The sequence below is a fragment of the Barbus barbus genome (assembly GCF_936440315.1).
Source record: "Barbus barbus genome assembly, chromosome: 45".
NCBI classification, from domain to species: domain Eukaryota; kingdom Metazoa; phylum Chordata; class Actinopteri; order Cypriniformes; family Cyprinidae; genus Barbus; species Barbus barbus.
Genome location: NC_136723.1, coordinates 23,108,814 through 23,135,196, shown reverse-complemented (window position 1 = coordinate 23,135,196; position 26,383 = coordinate 23,108,814). Strand labels below are relative to the sequence as shown.

General features: G+C 38.4%; 2 protein-coding genes across 2 annotated transcripts in view; both read left to right on the top strand.

The window, feature by feature from the left end:
- The window catches only part of zmiz2 (zinc finger, MIZ-type containing 2), a 60,050-nt gene extending 39,115 nt beyond the window's left edge, over positions 1 to 20,935 (top strand). The window contains 18 exon segments of the mRNA XM_079408206.1: positions 2,808 to 2,823; positions 2,826 to 2,924; positions 4,783 to 4,976; positions 5,388 to 5,571; positions 6,158 to 6,379; positions 7,442 to 7,636; positions 8,359 to 8,460; positions 8,693 to 8,861; positions 9,937 to 10,078; positions 10,183 to 10,393; positions 10,518 to 10,623; positions 11,108 to 11,265; positions 11,352 to 11,419; positions 13,053 to 13,121; positions 13,537 to 13,781; positions 14,777 to 14,946; positions 17,000 to 17,227; positions 18,760 to 20,935. Of these exon segments, the coding sequence (XP_079264332.1) occupies positions 2,808 to 2,823; positions 2,826 to 2,924; positions 4,783 to 4,976; positions 5,388 to 5,571; positions 6,158 to 6,379; positions 7,442 to 7,636; positions 8,359 to 8,460; positions 8,693 to 8,861; positions 9,937 to 10,078; positions 10,183 to 10,393; positions 10,518 to 10,623; positions 11,108 to 11,265; positions 11,352 to 11,419; positions 13,053 to 13,121; positions 13,537 to 13,781; positions 14,777 to 14,946; positions 17,000 to 17,227; positions 18,760 to 18,867 (2,686 nt within the window). The 3' untranslated portion in view covers positions 18,868 to 20,935.
- Positions 20,936 to 22,830: 1,895 nt separating this feature from the next.
- On the top strand, positions 22,831 to 25,860 carry ppiab (peptidylprolyl isomerase Ab (cyclophilin A)). Its single transcript, XM_079408207.1, has 5 exons — positions 22,831 to 23,713; positions 24,916 to 24,946; positions 25,034 to 25,122; positions 25,198 to 25,370; positions 25,530 to 25,860. Exons 1-5 carry the CDS (start codon positions 23,645 to 23,647, stop codon positions 25,660 to 25,662), a joined length of 495 nt encoding a protein of 164 aa, XP_079264333.1. The 5' UTR covers positions 22,831 to 23,644; the 3' UTR covers positions 25,663 to 25,860.
- Positions 25,861 to 26,383: the final 523 nt, after the last annotated feature.

Sequence of the window (26,383 nt, the reverse complement as noted above, 5' to 3'; positions counted from 1 at the left end):
AACATTTGTTGGCCTTCTGGAAAGTGTGTTCATTTACTGTATATGTACTCAATACTTGGTAGAGGCTCCTTTTGCTTTAATTACTGCCTCAATTCGGCGCGGCATGGAGGTGATCAGTTTGTGGCACTGCTCAGGTGGTATGGAAGCCCAGGTGTAATGGAAGCCCAGGTTGCTTTGATAGCGGCCTTCAGGTCATCTGTATTGTTGGTTCTGGTGTCTCTCATCTTCCTCTTGACAATACCCCATAGATTCTCTATGGGGTTCAGGTCAGGCAATGGATCTAAAATATATGAAAGTTTCACTTTTTTAAATAACTTTTTCACAACATTCTAATTTGATATGCACCTGTACATAAATAATATTTTGGCATTCAAATACATTGCGAATACGGAAACTGATTTTGTGTCGAATGAGAGACCCAACGTTGGTTTCAGTTTCGTTTTAGCCTAAATGAATTCGTTTTGGCTTGTTGTTTATAGCTAGCTTCTTATATTTTTAATTCTTGTTCTTTTCTAAATACTGTTAATTGAAAGCATTTGTTGTGGAGTGAGGGGAACTAAAATAGCCTAGCTATGTTTACAGTGTTTATTATAATGTTTGTAAACATTTCGCGTCGGCATTAGGCCCATTTCTGAATGAAATAATAAAATGCAACTTATACGTGACTTTTCTCTCTCTCTCTAAAAAAACACAAAAAAAATTTATACGCACAGCATATTTTAACCATGCAGCAAACATTTTTAAATATTTTGATAAATTACTGAAAAAAATTAACATCCCTGAGATGAAGGGAAAAAAAAAAAAAGAAAGAAAATCAGCCAAACATATTGGCCCAAAAAATCAGCATCATATATCGGCCATCGGCTGCCCTGATTTCTAAATATCTGCATCGGTCGACCTCTAAACTGTATTTTAAGTATTTTTTTTTAAATAATTTAAGTGACTTTATTCAATATATTGCAGTGCATCACAGTATTGCAGTTAAATCGCTGTTGAAACTGTGACAAAAACAAGACCATTTAGAGCTTGTTTAGTGAACTCGCCCTTTTATTAATTAGACGCATTTAAATTAAATTATTTAAAAAAGTCTCTTTTGCCCATCAAGGCTGCATTTAATTGATCAATTGTGAAATGTTTTACTATTTAAAATAACTTTTCTATATTGTAATATAGAAATATGTAATATATATTTTTATGTAATAGTTATACATTTAAAATGGTGATTTATAGTGATGCAAAGCTGAATTTTCAGCATAATTATCAGTTTTTGTAGAAGCTGTGACTAATTTAAGTATTCTTTGATGAATAGAAGGTTCAAAAGAACATAATTTTATAAAAATATAAATCTTTTGAAAAATAATAAATGTCTTAACTGTCACTTATGGTCAATTTAATGCATCCTTGTTGGATTAAAATTATCCATTTTATTTCCAAAAAAAACCCCACCTGAGCCTTAAACTTTTGAATTGTAGAGTCTGTTTTCCTTTGGTTTTGGATTTATGACGACAATAAAAGATGCATTTGGCTTCTTGGCTGAACTCCTGATGATAAATTATTCAAGTTGTTTTGAAGATGCATGACAGTCACTGATGTTTTTTGCCACCGTTTCTATTTTTCCTAAAATATGATTCACTCATGTCACTTGCACCAGCCAGTGTTGAGTGTCGTTTGCACATTATGGTTTGACCATGCATTGTTACAGGTCATAATACAAAGTTACCAGCCAACTATCTTTTGTTATCTAATATTGATTTGTTTATTTTGGGCTCTGTTCCCGTCCTTTTTGTCTCAAGTTAGCTTTATGGGCACATTCCTATCCATCAAGACCTTTTTTCCAGTCCCTAAAATGATCCCTAAAGATCATGTTCCATGAAGATATTTTGTAAATTTCTTACCATAAATATATTAAAACTTCATTTTTGATTAGTAATATGCATTGCTAAGAACTTCATTTGGACAACTTTAAAGGCGATTTTCTCAATATTTTGATATTTTTGCACCCTCAGATTCCAGATTTTCAAATAGTTGTATCTCAGCCAAATATTGTCCGATCCTAACAAACCATACATCAATGGAAAGATTATTTATTCAACTTTCAGATGATGTTTCTAAAAAATTACACTTAAGACTGATTTTGTGGTCCAGGGTCAAAGGCTGTGAAGGCTAGATGTACCTTAGTAGTCCATTCAATAGATTTCACGACTTTAATTCAGGTCTAATACTTACATGCTTTCCAGAGGAACGATGTACATAACAGTACAACTGATTCACAACATTCATCCCTCACAGCCTTGTTGTCATTCAAGTCAAATGAAATATGGCGTCGACTCTAAGGTCCTAACTAAGGTCCATGTTTCCCTGTTCTAATCAGCGTGTGATGTAGTTTGGCTAATTATGGAAAGATGCAAGCGATTATTGAGAGCGATCTGGTTTGATCCAGTTACACGGAAAACAGTAGACACACACACACACACACACACACACTTACTCTTTCACCCCCCCTCTCCCTTGGCATCGTTACTCTTTCCTGTCTCTAAGTAACTGTGGAGTCGCCATGGAAACATTGTGCCGAGTACCTCCAGAGCATGTGGCTGTGGCACGTCTGAAGTCGCAGAAAGATCGTCTCTCTCTCACACACTCAGACTTCACACCATATGCTGATATCATACCAGCACAAAAGACGTAGATGGAATATAATGTGGATAATGCGAGGCGGATCAGTGAGAAGTGCATTAAGGGCGTTTTATACAGGAAGCACTCAGATGCATTAATAACCCCGGTGTCCGTGTGTTTCTCTCGCCCCACAGTGACGCCTCTTACCCACATATGATCCTGTCCCCTGGCAACAAGGCCCCAATCAGCCTGCCGGCTCCCTCTCTGTGGTAACCACAGTGTGGGGGGTAACCAATCCTTCACCCAGCCAGGTAAGAAGGGCCGTCTGCTGCGATAATGTCACCAGCTTGTTTACCTCAAAGAAAGCTCTGCATGTTCCAGGGGTGTCCTGCTCATGTCTGGTTCTCAAACAAAACATTCTTGTTGCCGTCAATGAATCAGCAGATCCAGTTAACAGATCATTTAGAATCATTCAGAGCAGTTCCTCTTTAATTGAGAAATGCTTAAATAAATATACATTTTTAGTTTTAAAGTAAATTAAAACATAATAATACATATGAATTACTTAAAAATATATAAACTTCACTGTAAAAATTATTTATCAATACATTAATTATTTATTGATTATAATTGATAATTATAATAATCAAAATCACGTCTGATTTAAAACTGATACCAGTGAAATTTCTTAATTTCCAAACTCCAGCAATAACTAGTATGCTATTGAACACACTGCTTTTATTTCAAAAGTTTGTATTAATATTAATATTATTTGTCATTTATTTTTTTAAGAAGTAACTTTTTGACAAATTAATAAATTACCTATTGATCCACTTCAAATGTTGACTACTATATATATGTATGTATGTATGTATGTATGTGTATATATATATATATATATATATATATATATATATATATATATATATATATATATATATATATATATATATATATATATATATATATATATATATATATATATATATATATATAATGTATATGTATGTGTGTGTGTGTGTGTATAAATGTATATGTCAATCGATTAAAATATTTAATCGCGATTAATCGCATGATTATCATGAATTAACTTGTGATTAATCGCAACTTAATCACACATTTTTATCTGTTAATGTAATAAATGTACCTTAAATTAATAAATTAATAAGTTTTTAAAACTAATCAACATGGGCATGGACAAATATGAATGCTTTATGCAAATTTATGTTTATTATTAGTGAAACCATATGCAACAGAGCATGAAGACTAGACATGTTTCAAAGGTCATAGATGTTTTTCAAAGAACTTGTTCGTCTCTATTAGACACATGAAAAAACAACATAGAAATACCAGGTACACAAGCCTGTTTACATTATTTGCAGGACAGTGCAGCTCACTTCTTCTGAACATGCAAAACGTACATTTATTATTTATTATTACTTTTGTTTGCCACTCTGTGCCCACATACTGTAATTTGATGCAGCCAGATTCTCAATAAAACTGTTTTCATTGTTATATTTTACTGTTTCTGTTGTCAGACAACCGAATTAATATGAAATAGTGACTGAAACGCGACCTTAAGGCTTAAGTTGGCAACACTGCGCATCTCCATTTCTCCAACTACGGGCTTGGCAATGGGTCAAACAGAAAATGCGCGCTGCGTTAATCGCACATTAATAAAATTAGTGCCGTTAAAATTAATTTGCCATATATATATATATATATATATATATATATATATATATATATATATATATATATATATATATATATATATATATATATATATATATATATATATATATATATATATATATATATATATATATATTTATTTATTTATAATGCATAAATTACATTACATTTACATAAATTACATTTATTTGTAAGTAATTGATATTTATTCATTACTATATTTATGTAATTAATTTTCAATTTGCTTCATGTTTTCTTGAAATAATTCAAGTAAACACTAGGTAATAATATAGACATCAAAGACAATATATATGAATATGTATATTATATGTGTATGTATGTATGTAACACAAATATGTATATATTTGTGAATATGTATATGTAAAAAAATCTGATCCTGTCCCATGTCAGCAAATAATTGCTAACAAAAAATGTTCAGTTACATTCATGACTAATCAAAAAACTCCTTGGCAGGTTTTTGGTGCTCCCATGGGTCCAGGCGGAAACTCAGCTGGTGGTCACATGATGCCTGGCAACAGCCCGGGCATGAACTCCCCTCAGTTCATGAGCCAGCAGGGCTACCCCGAGCCCAACAAGGGCTTCATGCAGCAGGGCATGTACGGGCGGCCCAGCGGGGGATACCCGGCCGGGCCTGGATATGGGGGCAGGTGAGGAAAGCAAATATTGTCCAGTGTCTGTGTGGCTGTATTTAGACTCTCCTCCTCGTGGGAGTTGCGTGACGTCAGGCAGCCAGTGGACGTCACCAAAGTGGGGGATGTGTGTGCTGTAACGTCCCAGCCCTGCGCTGACTCACAGAAACACACACGCACGCTGGTGTCCCTTAAGATCAATTTGCATCGCAATAAATCTTGTGAATCACTGACTCGGAGCAGTCAGCGTCCCCCTTGGCTCACTAGACCAACACCTTGCTGTCACGACAACATGAATAATCAGTTCCACTTACGCCACATTCTACTGATATGCCGGGTCACGTTATTCAGAAGCGTTGTTAAATTTATTTTATGACATGAATGCAATGCAATTCATAACCTTCTGTCGTAATCTTCTGTTTTCTTTAGTTATCCGAATAACGGAGGGGGTTCCCTCGGGATGCCGCCCCACGGAGTCCGTCCGCCCACCGACTTTACCCAAGCGGCTGCTGCAGCTGCCGTGGCCGCAGCCGCTGCCACAGCCACGGCCACCGCCACAGCAACTGTCGCTGCGATACAGGAGAAGCAAAACCAGGAGCTGAACTACGGGCCTGTAAGGGACTTGACTTTTTTGTGTTCACATTATGTGCGGTTGACCTTTGTTGTGGTGAACGGCACTGAAGGGAAGGTCACTGGAATAGATCTCGCCATGCTTAAATGTTTTAGTGATGAATCGTGTCCCCTTGTTTAATATCTCTGTTTTTTTCATGCCGTTAATCTGATTGGCGCAAACTCTGCTTCATTTTTTTGGGAAAATGCTTTGCACTTCAGCAATTACTATCTTGTGTGACACACAGTAACCTCTGGTTTCATTGTGCTCAATTTGCCCCCTGCTGGATGAATGCATATGAACAAGCTTTGATTCCAAAAACATGGCTTTAATTATTGCCAAAAAAAACAAAGTATTTTCCCCTCATTTTTCCAGCAGATTTCACATGCCGCCTGTCTGCCCGGTTTTAGACGGCAGACATCACGGCCACACAGGACTTTTGATTGTTTACGGTGGTGACCTAGTTGCCGTTTCCCTTTCATGCCCAGGGCCTGACGGCCATAAGTCACGGCGGCAGGCACGTCTCCAGCCATTGTTACCCAGAACTGGTTCTGATGGGTGTGGATCTCTGTGTTGTTTTGCTCTGCAGATGGGTGGTGCTTCCTCTTACAACACCCAGTTCCTGTCGCACTCCGGACCCCGGGGCCCGCCCGGCATGGCCCCCTCTGGAATGGTCGGCTCCAGACCCCCTTCCATGGGACCCATGTACCCACAGCAGGGCCAGAGGTTGCCGCAGCATCCCGTCTACCCTGGAGGCCAGCAGGGTCCTCCGCGCCACCAGCAGGGCCTGAAACGCCCCTACAACTCTGACGTGAGTGGAGACTCAAGTTCACCAACTTGATCTGTCACAGTAGCTCTGTTCTAAAACCTAGAGAGTTTTATTTGACATCAGACTTGTTCCTGACACGAAAGTTATGAGAATCTAAGATGCACATGTATCATTTACAGATAATGTCATAATGCATTGTGAGCTCCAGGAAAGTCATCCAAGATGTTATTTATAATTTATTCCATAATATAAAGTTTTGGTTAATAAATACCTCATTACTTTTATTGTATAATGTACTATTATTAAAAAAAACTGCTCATGAAGAAAATAACATCACAGGAACAGAACACAGATGTTCATAACTAATTGGATTATAACTAAAGCTGTATTCTACCAAAACTAATTGTATGTCAGGACTTTCAAGGGTTTTGGCAAAGGTTTGTGAGTTGCTTCATTTGTAGTGTGTTCTAAATCAGTCACTTATGAAGTTTTAGGACTTCTTTCAGTTAGGAGGCTGCCTGTGTAGGCTGTAGATCACATAGCAGCTCACTAGAAACTTTTGAACAAAATACTGTTATAGTATTTATACTATATATATATAGATTGACTATTATAAATATATAGTATTTATACTATATATATAGATTGACTTTTATTTTTATATTTGTGGTTTGCATTTTAATTTTAGTTTAGATTTCAGTAAATTTGTTATGTGATTTGTCAATTTAATTTTTATTTTATTACTATTATTATTATTTTCAGTTTTAGTACTTAAACACATTTTATTTCAGTTAGTTGCCAAAGCAGCATTTAAAAATTTTGAAGGTGTTTATATCGTTATTTTATTTAACAAAAATGACTTCTAATAGTTTTTGTTTTAGTTAAGAATAACACTGCGTTAGTGTGGTTCCTCATTATGGTGGCTGACATGTTGAGATCACATAACTAGTTGAGTACAGTTAGATATTGGAACAAACAAATTTTTGTTATATGTTGGCTCCTCAAAACAGCTGTCTTTAACGTAAATCTAATTTAGACCAAAAAATTTGAATAGTACTGACAGTTTGGTTCTGTTCTGGAATGACTGCTCTTCTTTTGTTGCAGGGATTTCCGGGTCAGCAATACGGTCCCGGGATGGGAGGTGGGGGCCCGTACCCAGGCCAGCCCATGCAGTACCATGGCCCTGGACCACAGCGGTCCGCTCCTTCTCCGTCTTACCCAACCCACCGAATGCCACTCCAGCAACCCAATATGGGCCAGTATCCTGCAGGTCCAGGAAACCCCAACCAGTACTACAAGGTACATAGATCATTGCTATTATTGTTCGAACTTACAGTTAGGATTTGGAAAAAACCCTGAGTATTAAACTTAGGCATGCTACAGATGTGTGAAACCTCAAATCAAGCTGCTTGTAAAGCCTTGAGCCACCCTAGTAACCAAATTTAGGTACTTTCTAAAACTTATAATCATATTTTATTTATAGCCATATTTTTCAGCTTGAAAGCTGTCAGAAAGCTTTCACTTGCAAATTGTCACACACTGCAAGCGATATCGTGTTTCCCAAAGAACAGGTTCCTTTTGTCCGTATTAGTGACAAAGAGGCTGCCATTTTTAGAGAAACACACCGGCATTTGATACTGACAAATACGGCAGTGAACTTTAAAGAGGCATCTAGTCGTGAAAAGATTTTTTGGAAGTATCAGTGAAAGGCGAACCAACCTGGGTGGCTTACATTCCAATGCCAGGTTTGGAATTACAGTGGTAGATTATCACTATTGTCATATCGCTGTAGTGTGCACTAAACAAGTGCACGCTTAGGCTCCATTCTGAAACCTAGTGAGCTGCCTATACAGCGTAAATGTAAGATGTTAGATACCTTCTTTTGGCAAATTTCTAAACCATGTATCTCTGTGGAGGAAGCAATCCCAGAATGCACTGCACCAAGCTCCCTATAATTATGCTTAACCAGGGTTGACTTGCTCTGTTTTAAGCCTGATGTTGAAAGCTTCGTGTTTGTTTAGCAGGCGGACCAGTTTAACGGACAGGGCAACAGCCACAGCAGTCTGTCCTCAGGAGTTTCGGGAGCTGGGTACAACACCTTCAACCAAGCCGCTGTCAACGGGGTTGGTGTTCTCTCTCTCACATGCATGTGTGTTTGGTGAAACGTGAGTTGATAGGAGCTGCCTGTTAATATTTCACCATTTCGTGTGAGCACCTTGATTGGACTTTGGCAGCCGGGGTCAAAACTCCACTCAGCTGAATGTGTTTTTGCACAGTATCGGTTATGAAAATCTGACTGTAAAGATAATCTGGCTGCAGATTGTAATGCCTGCGCACACGTCTTGTCTTTCACAGCCCGGACGTGCGATGCCAGGATACCCCAGCTCTCCTCTCCCAGGAAACCCCACTCCTCCCATGACCCCCGGCAGTTCGATGACCCCATATTTGTCCCCTGGCCAAGACGTCAAGTCACCCTTCCTCCATGACGTCAAGCCCAACATTAACTCTTTGCAGCCCCCTACAGGTAACACTCAGAACTGCAGCCAAGCCAACCCCCCCCCCCCCCCCCCCCCCCCCCCTCCATCTCTGGAATCTGTTTATAATTCTCTGTGATGTAAATGGAAATAAAAATGTTTTGCTGTCACATTAAATGCTTATCACATGGAAAACATGTTTTTTCCCCCCTCTTCAACACCTGAATAAATTAACAAAAGTTCCGCCATATATTTTAAGTTGGCATGAAGTCAGCATGAACCATTTCTACTGGCTTTATTGTGAACGGTTTATGTGCATAAGTTGTTCCAGAGAAAACAAAACGTCTTCAGAATATTTTATCAAAATATAATAATTTGCTTAACAATTTTAACCATGTCATATAAAGACCACCAATCAAGTAGATTCCTGATGGATTCAGAGTTGTCTTTTTTTTCCCATCAATGTTCTTTTACTCAAAAATTGTCACAATACCAAAATTGTTTAAAAAAGCAGAAATTAGTTAAAATAATGCTCAATCATATAAAATGAAAACTTCATATAAAGCTGTTTTATTTCACATAAAGGTAGTGTTGTATTAGTATTATTTACATACTACTATAGTATTTATCAATATTTAATTAGCTTTAAGGTTTTTTTTTATTTATTTTAGTTGTAATGATCTTGATAAGTACTTTTGTCATTTTTATTAGTTATTTTTCTATTTAGCTTTAGTTTTTTTATTTCAGTTTTCTTTTTAGTCATTTTAGTACTTCAACTTAAACAAAAATTAGAAATGTTGACTTGGCGTCAAACCGTTTTTCATCTAATATTTATATTTTATTTCAGCTTTCAGTTAAATATTATTAGTTTTAGTTATAGATAATAACACTGCATCGGTCGGGTAAAGGGTAGGATAGTTTAAGTTTGACATTGTTTGCTTTAAAACAAGCTAAACTGAAACAAGAAACTGAAACACAAGTGTCAACAAAAAGTCCAGTATGTCTGTTGAATAAAAAAATACTTGGTGCATCTTCGATATTTATAAGATGCCTTTGTTTCTTGCAGTATGAGATATGAATGAAAGCCGTGTGGCACCTCAGTAACTGAAACTCTTCTGTCTGTAGGAAACCCCAGTGATGACCTGCGCCTGACCTTCCCTGTACGGGACGGGGTGGTGTTGGAGCCCTTTAGATTGGAGCACAACCTGGCTGTCAGCAACCACGTCTTCCAGTTGCGAGACTCTGTGTATAAGACCCTTATGATGAGGTCAGACCATTTCATACCTTGTAGCTTCTCAAGGAGTCTTTGTGTTTGTGAATGTCAGTGTTGTCATATTTAACATGCGATCTGAACTATCATGTGTTTAACAGGCCTGACCTGGAGCTGCAGTTTAAATGCTATCACCACGAAGACCGGCAGATGAACACTAACTGGCCGGCATCGGTGCAGGTGAGCGTCAACGCCACGCCTCTCACCATCGAGCGCGGGGACAACAAGACCTCCCACAAACCCCTTTACCTGAAGCAAGTGTGCCAGCCGGGACGCAACACCATCCAGATAACGGTCACGGCCTGCTGCTGTGTAAGTACAGAGACTCGCATCGCACATATCCTTCAGAAAATGCCTTTCTTGATTACAAACAGCCCTACTAATAAGAGTTTTATGTTGGTCAGCATTAATTTCCTGTTTTTTTTTTTTCTCACAGTCTCATCTGTTCGTGCTGCAGCTGGTTCACAGGCCGTCTGTGCGCTCCGTGCTTCAGGGTCTGATGAAGAAGAGGCTCCTGCCAGCGGAGCACTGTGTCACTAAGAGTAAGTGAACACTTTTACACACACTTTTTTTTTTTTTAAAGAAATAATTTTATTTAGCAAGGATGCATTAAATTGATCAAAAGTGACAGTAAAGATATTTATAATGTTACAAAAGAATTTGATTTCTAAAAAAATGCTGTCCTTTTGAACTTTGTGATCATCAAAGAATCCTGAAAAAAAAAAAAAGTATTGCGGTTTCTGCAGAAATATGAAGCAGCACAGCTTTTTCAACATTGATAATAATGAGAAATGTTTCTTGAGCAACAAATCAGTATATCAGAATGATTTCTGAAGGAAGGATCATGTGACACTGAAGACTGAAGTAATGATTCTGAAAATTCGGCTTTGCATCACAGGAACAAATTACATTTTTAAATGTATTCAAATAGATAACATTTATGTAATAATATTTCTCAATATTACTGTATTTTTCATCAAATAAAAGCAGAAAAATGAAAACTCATCCTGCTCTGTTCCTCTGTAGTTAAGAGGAACTTCAGTAGCGGTACCATCCCAGGAACTCCCGGCCTTAACGGCGAGGATGGTGTGGAACAGACGGCCATCAAGGTGTCGCTCAAGTGTCCGATCACCTTCCGACGCATCCAGCTTCCTGCCAGGGGCCATGACTGCAGACATATACAGGTGAGGAGGCCTGCTAGCTTACGCTTGAATCGCATGACTTTGTAAAGTCAATTTCTGTGGTAAATAACGTCTTTGTTGGTGCACAGTGCTTCGACCTGGAATCATACCTGCAGCTCAACTGTGAGAGAGGAACTTGGCGTTGTCCTGTGTGCAAGTAAGAACCTTTCTCATTTTGCTGTTCATCTCCATGGCATTTTTGTTGTTTTAAAGGAGTCATCGGATGCAAAATTCACTTTAAAAGTTATTTGAACACAAATGTGTGTTTGAAGTGTGTGTACACATCCATCCTATAACGCCACGATAGTTGATTGACAAGACCGTCTTACCTTAGACCCGCCCTGAGTGAGCTGAGAGCTGTCCGCCTCCGGTGCAGTGGAAGACAAGATGTCTCCGATTAAGCGATTGAAGTGTTTAGTTGTTGGATGTAATAATGAATATAGCAGTCGTCAGTAACTCCCGACATCTTAGCCACTGAAGAGGCAGAGGATTAACGTTACTTTCACTTTGAAGTGAATGCGCCGATACCTGATCTACATAAATGCATCTATGTTCGCGTGAATCATTCGTGATCCAGCTTTATGTACAGAAGTGATTATAATGGTTTTTATGAATCTTTGCAAATCGCCTTTAATAATAATGTGCTAGTTAGCCAGTTTCGCGGTTGACGTTTAGTATGCTCCATAGATATAAATACCTAGATGCCTCGTTATGGACTGTTTTTATGGGCCACCATACGTAAGCCATCCATTTTTGGAACGGTCTGCGAATCTTTGAAACGCACACTTTGACTGTGTGCGTCTACAACAGCAAGTTATACGCTTGTATATCTTTGAATATTCATTGATCATTATGGTGAATGCGAGATGGCTGACGCGTCAACGTATCTGGAGTGGTTGAATAGGGAATCTACACATATCTATGGTCTGCTCGTCACGCCACGGAAGAGAGGGGTGGAGTCAGAGCTCACTAGCTTTTAAAGCAACATGGACTAAAAAAACGGCGTGATGAAAACAGAGCTGATTTTGACAGGGTAAAGGAGGTGTTTTTTACACTACCACTGAGAAATTTTAACCAAAGTATGTTATAGACTTTTCATTAAGACCCTAAATAATCAATAATCAACTTGTGTAAAATGGTTATCCGATGACCTCTTTAAAACTAAGACAATGATTAGGGATGCATAATATATCCATATCGTAATGGTAATCTACCGATATTATTTCGGCAAAATTCTCTTAAACTTACTTAAAAACGCTAATACTTTAATAACAGTGTTAAATGTAGTCTATAACAAATCTCAGAATGAATATGCATTTCTCGTACTATGTATTATAATGTTATGATGCCTAAATTCACTTTTAGAATGATTTTAGTTTTTAATGGGATTTTTGTCATTTATACAGGCAAAATAGTATAATTTAACATTTAATATGAATGTATATTATTGTTAATAATAATAATAATATGTTTTAATATTATATAATTTTATTAGATAAAAAATACTATATTAATATGAATTATTAAAATATTATTGCTTGTATTAATATTAGTAAAAATAATAAAAAAAAAGCAATTAGTATTTATATAAATGTTAGAATAATACATATTTTTATTAGATTTGTTTTATTTAATGTCATTTGGCCAAAAAAAGTATTGACTTATCTTATTTGCCTAAATAATATCATAATGTGCTTTGTGCATCCTGAAGTGCATTCCTAAAAATGTGTATTATATGGTATATATCTGATGTATTTGTACAGTTTTTCAAACTTATCCGTTCTTTGCAGTAAAACAGCCCTTCTGGAGGGGCTAGAAGTAGACCAGTACATGTTGGGCATTCTCATCTACATCCAGAAGTAAGTTTTATATAACCTCTGGAGCATCTAAACTGTGATTGCAGAGATCCTAAATTATACAATTTTTAGCTGTAAATTGCATGTCCATGGACTGTTCCCTAACCGTGTGACGCATACTGCACACAAAAATGGCAAGAGCTGAGTGAAATAGGCATGTTCAGTATGATTGGCTGGCATTTACCCAATTTCCCAGAGTCAGAGTACATAAATTGTTGTTTATAAGTTCCCAGGCTGTTTCAATAAGCATTTCCAAGACAGAACCGATTGCCAGATTTACCAAATTTTGTTAGGTTCATGGCACCAGAATTGTCAGGTTTGGGTCCTTAAAAATTGTTCAGTTTCTGTACGTAAGGTTTAAGGTTCTTGGTCACTATAAGCTGCTGCTAGTTCTTAACTACTTTCTCCTTGTGTTTAGTTCGGACTATGAGGAGATCACCATTGATCCGGTGTGCAGCTGGAAGCCGGTCCCGGTGAAACCAGACCTACATATTAAAGAGGACCCAGACGGCCCTGCCCTGAAACGTTGTCGCACCTTGAGCCCTAGTCATATGATCTTGCCCAGCGTCATGGAGATGATTGCAGCTTTAGGCCCGGCCTCCTCGCCCTACCAGTCTATGCCACAAGGTGGCAGCAGCAGCACGCCTGATTATCCCAGCCAAGGTAGGTGTTTTATCCAACTGTAAAGGGCTCTTAGGCTGCATTTACACTGCAGGTCTTGATGACCCAATTCCGATTTTGTGACTATATCCGATTTTTTGGATGACGTGCTTACATTTATTTTAAAAGTGACCCGTACCCGATGTGTGCATTTTACACTGCACTTGGTGAAACAAGCCAAAAATAGTATATACGACATCACAAATCAATTTGAATAGTACATTGAGTTTAATTTATTTACATGGAATTCATATAGAAACGTTTTAATGCAATAGCTATATTTATACATTAAAATAATTATATAGCCTAGAACAAATTCTTCAGGACCGTGATGTACGCAGCTCCGCTGAAAGCTTGCGAGTGGAATAATACTCAGGTCAGATACTGTTAAACATGTCACATCGTCTGTGTTTTTTTAGTAATTAAAACCAAATGTGTTCATCAGTGATTGTATATCAAAGGCAGGGACATGTTTGTGTGCATTTTATTTTGTGGTTTCAATGGAACGAACGGGACTGAAGCGCTTGTCTGTGCACGAGCCGTCGTCAACAACAGCAGCAACGAGCACTTCAAAAGCAACACATTTCAGCGTCAGATTGCCTTTTATTTAACACAAATGAACAAAATTAATACTCAACTAGAGATGTTTCATTTGTTACAGGTATGACTGTACCGCAAAATGTTTAAAAAACTTTTCAATGACGTAGGAGTCGCATTTACAGGGGAATATCCGATTTGTCCGCTTACACGGCAGGCGCAAATGCACGTATCCGATTCATATCTGATTTATTTCCACATATGAATGAGGCTTGAATTGGGTCACTTGAACCATGCAGTGTAAATGCGGCCTTAATGACCACAAAAGCATTTTATATGAACATGAAAGTGTTTCAGTGAGCATTTCACAGTCAAATACTCTATTTTGTAATCATACAAAATAGAGTATTTGACAAAATGTGGTTTGACCTCCAGCTGATTTGTTGTTGCATATATTTCAGGTGGCTCAGGATATTCCAACCAACCAGGCTTCTCAGATTTCCCCAATGCCCCCGGCACACCGACCCTGGGGGAGTTTGCCTCTGGGCCGCCCCCTCTCTCCTACCAGTCTGACCTGCCGAGTGGCCTCCTTACCCCTGAAAAACCTGTGGGACACCCGATGTCAGGACAGGTGGGTTTTCCTATCATTACATTTTCACCACAAGAAATTGATAGTCTATCTATCTATCTGTTTGTCTATCTGTCTGTCATTCTATACATCTATTTTTCTATCAGTCCTATCCTTCACCCATTTTTTCTGTCCATCATCTACAGTCAAGTCCATATAAATTTGGAAACAGGCATCATAATTGGAGGAAAGGTTAAGGAATTACAGCCATTTAATATGTACCTTTTTACAAGGGACCATAAGTAATTGGACAGATGATTCAAAAGCTGTTTCATGGACAAATGTGGGCTATTATTTTGTTAATTCTACATCAGTTAATCAGGTAAAAGGTCTGGAATTGATTCTAAGTGTGCCATTTGCATTTGGAAACTGTTGCAGTGAGCCCACATCATGCAGTCAAATGAGCTCTCTATACAAGTGAAACAGACGATTGTTAGGCTTCAAAAACAAAACAAATCCATCAGAGAGATAGCAGGGACATTCGGATTGGCCAAATTAACAGTTTGGTTCATTCTGAGAAAAAAAGAACGCACTGGTGAGCTCAGCAACATAAAAAGACCTGGACGTCCTCGAAGAACAACGGTGGTGGATGATCGGAGAATCGTCTCCATGATAAAGAAAAACCCTTTCACAACATCCAGCCAAGAGAAGAACAGACTCCAGGAGGCAGACGTGTCTCTGTCAAAGTCTACAATCAAGAGAAGACTTCACCAGAGCAAATACAGAGGCTTCACCACAAGATGCAAACAAGGCCAGATTAGACTTTGCCAAAAAACAATCTAAAAAAGCCAGACCACTTCTGGAAAAGCATTCTTTGGACGGCTGAAATTAAGATCAACCTGCACCAGAATGGCAGCAAGAAAAAGTATGGCGAAGGCTTGGAGCAGCTCATGATCAAAGCATACAGCATCATCTGTGAAACATGGAGCAGTGTGATGGCATGAGCATGGCTTCCAGTGGCTCTGGGTTACTGGTGTTTAGTGATGATGAGACCGAAGAGAGAAGCAGCCGGATATAGGGATATACTCTCTGCCCAGATTCAGTCAAATGCAGCAAAGTTGATTGGACTGTGCTTCATAATACAAATGGATGATGACCCAAAACATACAGCAAAAGCAACCCAGGAGTTTTTGAAGGTAAAAAAGTGGATTATTCTGCAATGGCCGAGTCAATCTCCTGATCTCAACCCGATTGAGCTACATTTTACTTGCTGAAGACAAAACTAAAGACCCACAAACAACAACTGAAGTAGTAAAGGCCTGGCAAAGCATCACAAAGGAGGAAACCCTGGTGATGTCCATGAGTTCCAGACTTAAGGCAGTCATTTTCTAAAAATGAACATTTCGTTTATGATTATATTTATTTGTCCAATTACATTTGAGCCCCTAAAAATGGGGGGACTGTGTATAAAAATGCTTGTAATTCCTAAGCATTTTATGTTATATTTTTGTTCAACACCTTGAATTAAAGCTTAAATTCTGCACTTCAATTTCATCTTGATTTGTTTTATTTTCAATTCTGTTCTGGTGGCATATAGAGCCGAAATGATGAAAATTGTGTCAGTGTCCAAAGATATATGACCTGTATCTGTCCATCTGTCTATCATCTGTCTTTCTATTCTTCACCCATCTTTTTTGTCCATTCATTCATCATCTATGCATCTATTGCTCCATCTGTGTTTGTATCTATACATCCATCCAACCAACTAGTCTGCAAAAAAGCCAAAATTAAATAATTGTGTAAATCCATATATGTATTTGACTATATGGCTTGAATAAACGCAGCTGGTTTGCTGCACACGTATTGTACTGAAATGACCCTCACCTTGGATACCTAAGTGTGTTTTACTGGCGTCTTGGTTTCTGTCGTCCCCGTATGTTGCAGTGTATAAGAGCTACTCAAATGTCTCTGTGTGCGACAGCACAGCGCAGTGATCCTGTCTGTCACTCGCAGCTGCTGCTTTTCGCACCACATCTCACCTGCTCTAAAAGATGATGGGTTCACTAGCTTCACTGACTGTCTTTTTTTCTCTTTACACCTGCCCTCCTGAATAAAGATGACCCACTCTAGTCGCATGGACCCTTCCCACAATCCCCTTCAACAGCAGCAGCAGCAACAACAGCAGCAGCAACAGCAGCATCAACCTCTCCATGGTAACTCCAACATGGGTGGCCCCGGTGGACCCATGCACTCCCGCAACTCCCAGAATCCCCGGATGCAGACAGACAGCTTTGGGCTCGGGGGCCCCGGGGGACCTGGAGATGTTACAGAGCCGGCCCTTGATGTAAGTCAGAATCAATCATCTATTCCAGATCAAAGCAATGACTTTTGGCCATTGTGTCAACACTTTAAATTAAAGGTCTGCTGAGCACAGCCGCCCGTTCCTGTGGGATTTTACTCCATGTACACCCACTACCAACTTATAATGATCTTCTTCCCACTCGTTCTTGCTTAATTTAGGTCCCATGCCTGCAGTTATGCATGTTTAAAGCTGTTCGTTCTCCTTTTCAGAAAGATTTTGCAAATACTTTTGGGTCACGGCCAGCCCCACATCTGCTTTAGGACACATTTGCACTTTTTTGTAATATTGGTTACAGTGTTCTATTCTTAACCACTTAAACTCTGCAGCATATTTTGAATTTTTTAGAGGATTTGGCATATCTGAATTTGCAATATGCAAATGAAATATTGGACCCACCGGTGGGTCCGCGGGAGGCCGCAGAGTTAGAGTGGTTAAAAAGATAGTTTACCCTCATATCTGTCCAAACCTGTATGACATTGAAACAAAAATTAAGATATTTTTTATGAAACTTGAAAGATTTCTATTCCTCCATTGAAAGTCCAGGTAACCAAAACTTAAATGGTCATAAAATTTTATTGATGTGATTCGAGCTGTTTAATCTGTTTTTTATCTTGTGAAGAGATACAATTGCTTAATATTATAAAAGTTTTCATTTAGGCTTTTGTTCACATATGAACACACATACAGAGCAAATCACATTTGATAAACACTAAGTTTGTTAACGTCACACACTGTAACAAATCTCATTTGTTCTCTCACATCATGGACACATGATTTCAGTTTTCATGTTTACCATATGTGTGATGCGCTCTATGTATGTGTCAGTCATTTCTTAGCTGTAAATAAAAGTCTTAAGTCAATCTGTTAATCATATAAAGTGATGAGATACCTTCACAAGATTTGGATTAAATGGCTCAAATCATGGATTTTTTTTGTGACGCCTTTATGATCTTTTTGGATCTTCTAAGTTTTGGTTACCTGGAGAGACAGAAACATTTGAGATTTCATTCAAATTTCTTAATTTGTGATTAGAAGATTAACCAAAGTCCCATGGGTTTGGAACAACATGAAGGAAAGTAAATAATAACAGCATTTTCATTTTTGGGTGAACTACTCCTTTAACTCCCGTGATTAAAGAATTTCCAAAGATTTCCCTCCAAAATCAGTTCAAAAGATTCCAGTCAGGCCTAGTGATTACTTAAAAGATTGACTGATTTGTAATTTCAGCTGATTCATTGAACAAACGTTTCAAAAGACTTCCCAGCACAATTTTTTTTAATAGAACTGTTATTCCCATTTCCACTTAAAAATCAGAAACGTTCTTTTGTGGTGCAAAAAAACTCTGACCTCTGCTTTGAATATAATTTCTAGGTAAATAATGCAGCATGTCTGCGAATGTCTTTTGAAAAGCCAGCTATGTTGTATTTATTACTATGATTATAAACAGTGTTTTGAGTGTCATTAGTATTGCACAGGACGGCTCTTAACTCTGGAATTCCCTTTTTGTTTTCCAGCTTCTCCCAGAGCTGACAAACCCAGATGAGTTGCTCTCCTACTTGGGTCCTCCAGACCTGCCCAACAACAGTAACGATGACCTGCTCTCTCTGTTTGAGAGCAACTGAGCCCCCCCGTCCTGCTCATTCATCAGTCGCACATTGCGGTCCCTGACCCCTCACACTCCCGGCTCGTCGAGGGGAGCTTTGGGAAGCATAACAGATATCCGATTGCGTCTTGGCACTGTTTCCTCCTGAGACTGGAATGCAGTGACTCATGGGAAGGTGCAACGAAGATCTTTTTTTTTTTTTTTTTTACTTTTCCTCCTGTGACAATGTTACTGTTTGTCTGCTTCTCTGAACTCTGTCGAGATTTTATTGTGAATTTCATTTTGAAAGAGTTTCCACTCCTCTCTCGAATCATTTGTAGAAAGACTCCTCATCTCACATCAGACTCGTGTGGTGTAAATGACATTGTGTGGGGTGGGTCATTGTTGGTTTGTTTTCATTGCAGCTCCTGTTTTAAATCTAAATTAGATGAGGAATTCACTTCGGTGCTGATCTAAAGTACTACACTTCAGAAATCACACGGGGAAAGCCAAAGTGTCTCTGTTGTAACTTGAAGAAAACAAACACGGATAAATGTAATTCTCTTAATAAACAGGCAGACTTATGTTTTATTTCTTTTTCTGCCCAAAAAAGACCACAAACTAGCTCCATGTGATGTAACATGGTTTTAAACCACAAATGACTTGATCTTAAGTGAATTTTACTTGAAGAAGACCTCAAGTGTAGCCTTTTCCCTTTTAAAACGTGCTAATAGAGGCAATCACAATGTGTCAGACCTTAAACAGTAGCATTAAAGAAGTGCACTATTACATTTTGCACACCACAGCAAGCCCTTCAAGAGTTACCGTATTTGCCTACACACGAAGGAAATTAAAGGCAAAGAGTCTTCTTTTGTGGCACCCACACAAATACACACACGCACAACTCAAGCCACACTGTGTGTGTGTTTTGGCACAAACTCTGACTAATTTTATGACACACCCAGCTCTGTTTTCGTCTGTCTCTTGTTAGTTTCGTTCCCCCTCAATGTTCTTTTTAAAAACGGTCTTCCTCCCCTGTGGGCTTAAGGCCACGAGGTCTGGATTTCTAGCATTATAAGAAAAAGTACTAGTATCCTTGATCGTCGGCGGCTCAAATCACACCCTCACTTGCAGACACATTTCACTCGCCCTTAAATATGCAAGTTTGGGCTGTTATTTGGTGGAAAATCAGTTTTCTTTATCAACAAAATGTGTGAAGCTTTGAAACCAGACAGAGCACAAGCAGCCCAGTAGCACCTTGTAGACAGGTTATAAAACACACAAATGCACACAAAGACATTTTTTTGGACTAACACCTTCCCGTAGTGTGATTTTGCTCGGACAAATCTGGGTGGGTGGGAGCGTCACAACAGGAAATGAACTAATGTTTATAGCCGCACTCATACTTGAGGAGGAAAACATTGGGATTCATGTGAAATATGTACAGATATAGTATTATTATTGTCGCAGATGTGAACTTTCTCTTAACCCCATATGGAAAAAAGGACATTTTAAACACTATGACAAGAGCTCATGTCAGACATGCGCTTCATTCCCCCAGTTTTCCATTCAGCGCTTGCTTTCTCGGCGTGGAGGGGAGATGAGTCTGCTGTCGATTCCTGTCTTGTCTGATTTTATTATTTATCATTGCTCTTTGGGCACCGTTAGCGAAGTGCAGTTTGTATATTAACAATACAGGGAGCATCAGGAGTCGTCGGATGTGCTTTTGTTCTTTTTTTCGTTTGTTTGAAGTCATTTGTGTATCATACAATTTTATCTTTGATTATATAATAATTATTATAATTATAAAGATAATTGATGGGCCTGTATGCATCTCTCTTCTGTGTTAACTAGCAGAGTTTATGAATTTGTTAGAAAGAGAAAAAAAAATGAATTCACCATCAAAATCTGTGACCATAATCATGAAAAACTGAGAAACCAGCATCACTTGTTGATCAAACTGTTCAAAAAAAGATGTTTGACTGTCATGTGTTGGTGGATCATTAAGTTCTATCAATTGAATTAAACATGTAAAATTGAAATCGATTTGTTTTTCTAAAGATGTGAAATATTTCCATTATGTTTTATAAGTAAAGACTTTAGCCCCATTGCGTTTCATTGGCTTTATTTGGAGAGAAGAGCAGCAGAGTAGCATCTGCCTGCAAAACCGGAGGCTGCATTTTCAGGAACGCAGTCCTAGGACCGCATTTCTAGGACCCTAGGTTTTCAGTGACAACGCCACCTACCGAATAAGAGGACCAGCGAAGATGGATGACAATCAGAGTGTGAGTTTCAAATGTGAATCAATTTTTATTTGTTTAACATTAAAAACAATTGTGATGCATTTCATTGGAAAGTTAACGTAGCCGAAGTGATCATGATTTGCTAAATAGTCTTGAATGCATAGCCATCATATATTAGCCTCTAATGCTGTAAAATTAATTGATAGCACATTTATTTAACGAAACTGTTGCATGATAAGCCTGTGTTGACATTGACAGCACAATAAACTGTAGCACGTTCGTTGTGAAAGCTTGTTAATTACTCATTGTTTTTCCATTTTAATTAAGTTAAAATAATCTTAATGTTTTAACTGTCACGTGCTCACAGCCTGTTTAACGTTACCCCACAATACATGTTATGAGTACGTCTCTTCATTGTTGGTTGAGACATATGACATTTTAATAGTCAGACATAACAGAGAGGTCATCATAATAATTGACTGTGTTAGATTGTGTCATTTACTGTGTACTGTACTCTATATGACGTGCATAACAATATAATGTATTGTGCATGTTTCTGCCCTTTTGAACCCTACTGTATATTATACCTTATGCTGTATTTCAATTAACAATTTTCCTTTGATAGGCCATCATATATGGCCTGGCTGGGCTTCAGAATTGGTCTCTGCAGGATGCTCACTGGTCTTGATTATCATCACAGGTAAGAGTAGAAAATGGGTTTTACACAATTTTTTTTAAGCGTTAACAGTATTTCTGTTAACCTAGCAGTGAATATGTTCTCCATGTACTATTTCAGTGAAGTGAAAGAATTTAAAAGAGTAATTGAGAAAAGAGGGGAGAGCATCCAGGTGGTAGATAGTGCTTCACAATGTGTGCTTTAAACACTTAAAGGTCAGGAAAAGTCATGTCTATGTTATTTCTATTCAGATTTCTTGCATCTCTCTCTATTATTTTCTTTTCTCTCAGTTCAGATGGGCTTTATTGACATGAGTGTTTCAAGAACCTTTGTTCCCACAATATCAAAATAATTTTTTTCCAAATCTTTGAACCGTACGCAATAATATTATGAACATTAACTGGTATGAAGATTGATATAATTATTTTTGTATTGTATGTGCGCGCTGTAGTGACTAAGATCTTTTATATATGACATTTAAAATTAGAGAGTAGAGCATGTTCAATTAAATGTCCCTTATTTCATTCACTTCTCTCTCTTAGGAGTCGGTGAAGACGTTGTTCATGAAGTTCTTTCTATGTGGTTCACATCATGAACAAATTAGTTTTTGTGTGTGTTCAAGTTCAACTGTTGTAATATATTCTTTTATAAAATATACACAATCTTAAATCTACCCCCAGAGTTATCCTTGTGTCTTCCCTCTGTAAAATGTGCTTGATCTAGTGACTGAAAACACTATACCATGATTCCTTGTTTATTTTACTTCAGTAATTATATTATGCTACTTAGACCCAAAAATTACTCAACATTCCTAGGAACCAGGTTTACTTGCCATAAAGAAAGTAGTTTTTGGGTGTAATAAAACTGGAAAAAAAACCTCTAATGTACTTAAAACTGGGTGGAAATACTCTCTTGATGGCACTTTTCTCGGTCCTCCAAAACTAGGGTCCTGGAAATGCGGTTCTCCGCCTCGGTAGGTGGCGCTGTCACAAAAACAAGGGTCCTAGAAATGCGGTCCTGAAAGTGCGCCTCCGGTACTGCAGACGGAGCAGCACCGCATTGTGTCAAACCGCGGGAACACAAGGGGGCGTGTCCGGAAGATGCGTGTCATGCAAGAAGACGAGCGTTGTGAGGAAAACAAAAAATGCTTTGTTTGACTCATTTCGCTTTATATCTCCCACTAGTCCGTTTAAATATCAATAAGGACATCATCATTTGGGAAATGTAGAGAGAGAAAAAAATCCTCTAAATATTATTTAAATTGTGCCGTAATGGCGAATTCAGCTGTTGGCCACCGCCCTCGCGCCATTACAGATACAGATGCCGACCGCAGGGTTGCCAGGTTTTCGCAATAAAACCAGCACAATTGCTACTTAAAAATAGCCCAATCGCGTTTCGAGCGGGGTTCACCCGTAAAAATCGCATTCCAGGGGGTAAAATACACGTTTTTCGACGGGGATCCTCCGGTAAAATTCGCATTCCAGAGGCTAAATATCGCTTCAACCCGTAGATATGAAAAACAACCCGCTGCAACAGCGTTAAAGTAGCTTTCCGCGATAAACCCGCGGACTTGGCAACACTATTCCCTCGTTGCCCATTGGATGGAACGCAGGAACGTCATTTCTACCTACTCTAACGGGCCAATGAGGATGTCGATCAAACGCCCTTCCCTCTGAACTCTGCATTCGAACGCTGCGGTAATTTATTCATCTGCGCCGCTTCTGATTGGACAACGCGCACGTCATTCAGCGCTTCCACCGCTTCATAGGTTCAAGGGCTGCTGGCTGCTTCTATATATCCCGTTTTCGCACACATCCTACTTCCCGATAAGCTGCGGCATTTTGTAGGATTCAGTCCGGCGACCAGCGTCTAATACAGAGTGAATTTTATTTGTCATCATGTCCAATCCTAGAGTTTATTTCGACATCACCATCGATGGAAAGAGTGCTGGGAGGATCGTGATGGAGGTAGGCCATAAGAAGTGACTTACATGTGATGGATGACAGAATCAGCGTGACTCAGTTTTATTAAACCGGATGGTGTTATCATTGAAAACTTTTTTTAAAAGCTTGTCTCGAGTGTAGTATGTTTGTTTAGCACCACTACATATAAATCGGCGGATGAGGAAGCGATTTTGTTTCCCGCGCCGAGCTGCAACAATGTAACGTTTCGCCGATTATCAGACGCTACAGTGTTTCCGATTGTGATAGAAATGGAACGCTGTCCGAGGAGCTGCTGTCACTGACCGCTGAGAGCACATGGAGGAGTTTTACTGACTGCAGACGCAGGCTGAACACGTTTTTTTTAATACCGACGCCATTTTCACCCAAGATGCCATTTTGAAAAGGGAGGGGTGAATAGCGGATTTTTTGCATCACAGCGTTGTCATATTTGAACTTCTTCCCAAATAATGATTAAATTAGTGAGCGACTGGCGTCACGTTTTGAATCCGTACTGCAGAAATGGCCGTGAATGCACTTGTGCAGCATCTCCCGAGATCATATAAATATAGATGTTTGCAGAGAAACGCGGAAGTCGGGCTCTTTTAACCTCATAATAGGCTAGATTTATCCCGCCAGGGTTTTTGTATTTTAAAAGTTATGGTCTGAAACCTGTTTTGAATCCCTTTAAAACAGAAAAAGTTCACTACCTTCATACTTTAACAAGAAACAAAGCAAATTACTGCAACGCCTTATCAAGGTGTGTGTGTGTGTGTGTGTGTATCTCAATACTTGCAGACTGTGGATGATTTTAAATATGGCCTTAAAACCAGCCTTTTATCTAGAACTTCTGGTTTATTTTTATTTATTTTGTTGTCCTTTTTTTTTTAACTTTCTGAATTTGTAGAACTTTGATATTTTGTTTAAATGTAAAGTGCGTTATAATTTAAAGTTGTTATTATTATTATTATTATTATTTTGCTCTATTTAATTGGCTGGTTGCCTTTGGTTCTGTTAATTGTTTAAAATTTTGCATTAAAAAGTCAGTGTAAAAATGAAGGCAAAAATTACTGGATATATATAATCTGATGTTCTTAAAACGGCCAATTACTTTACCATTAATTAATTTAAAATATCTGACAATAGAAATCCATTGACGTTCACACACGTTCTAAGCTTAGACATCAGCTTAATTGAAATTTCTTGTATTTCCCCTCCTTTTGAAACAGCTGAGAGCTGATGTTGTACCCAAGACGGCCGGTAAGTATCTTTTTCCACATTAAATGTTTCTTATAAACAAATATAGACACTGTCTTCTCATGCATTAATGTCTCCATGTCTAAACAGAGAACTTCCGTGCTTTGTGCACTGGTGATAAGGGTTTTGGTTACAAGGGCTCTGGCTTTCATCGCGTCATCCCCAAATTCATGTGCCAGGTAAGATCTGAACCCCCTTTTGTCATCGGATGCAATGATTTCAGCTCACACTGATGTCGTGCTCTCGTGATGTAGGGTGGCGACTTCACCAACCATAACGGAACCGGTGGAAAGTCCATCTACGGCAACAAGTTTGCGGATGAGAACTTCACCCTGAAGCACGGAGGGAAGGGAACCCTGTCCATGGCCAACGCCGGACCGAACACCAATGGCTCCCAGTTCTTCATCTGCACTGCTGATACTGCTTGGTAAATGGCTTCTTTGAGATTAATGTTTGCATACACTCTTTAAAATAAGGACCTTCAAGATCTTAGGAATTTTTCCATTGCACTAAAGGTTCTTTAGAATATAAAAATGTTTCCATTTGATGTTAGTGCTAAAGCTGCTTGCTGTTTCTCCATGAACAGGCTTGATGGCAAACACGTTGTGTTCGGGAAAGTGGTAGATGGACTAAACGTGGTGGACGCCATGGAGGCTAAAGGAAGCAGCGGCGGCAAGTGCTCTGCCAAGATTGTGATTGCTGATTGTGGGCAGCTTTAATTGTTTCTTACTCCCCTTTCCCAGTCCAACCATGCACATTCCTTACTATATAGATTTTTTTTTTGATTTTTTTTTATTGCCATTCCTAAATGAGATGCTTATTCCATGTGTCATGGTCCTGTTTTATGTATTCTGACGGTCCCCAGGACACAATTTGTTAAACATGGATTAAAGATGGATCAAGATTCCTTTCAACAGGTTTTTGTATTCTGTCATTTCTTGGAACAGACAGCTCAGCTCAATTGTTAAAGAAATCTGAGATATTAAATTTATTATGTGCTGATATGCTCTTGTAATATAGAAGTCTTCAAAAGAGCCCATTAAAGTTTTTGGTTCTAAAATGGCAGCGTTCTGCTGCAGTTCTCTCTCTTGGCCAGCAGGTGGCGCGCTCCGTCACTTTATTAGTGCAGTGCTTCTCAGCAGGGTTAACTAAAAACCATAAAACATTTATTTGAAATAACATAAACTAACTGGCATTTTTATTTCAGCTATTGCCATGGCATCATTTTTCATTGTTTAACTTGACGTACTAGTAAACTTAAAGGAAATTGAAAAAATATAATAAAATTATATAAACATTTAAACTAAATTACGAAAAGAAAATGGCAATAAAACTCTTAACAGAAGGATAGAAAAATAATGGTTTTGATTTAAGTAAAATTGATGTCTTTAAAATCCAACACTTAAGCATTAGTATGTATCCTATTAATACAATAAACTG

Coding starts and splice junctions, on each gene's coding strand:
- ppiab (XM_079408207.1), top strand. CDS start 23,645: ATGTCCAATCCTAGAGTTTATTTCGACATCACCATCGATGGAAAGAGT. Junction 24,947..25,033: donor TGTTGTACCCAAGACGGCCG/GTAAGTATCTTT, acceptor ATGTCTAAACAG/AGAACTTCCGTGCTTTGTGC. Junction 25,123..25,197: donor TCCCCAAATTCATGTGCCAG/GTAAGATCTGAA, acceptor CTCGTGATGTAG/GGTGGCGACTTCACCAACCA.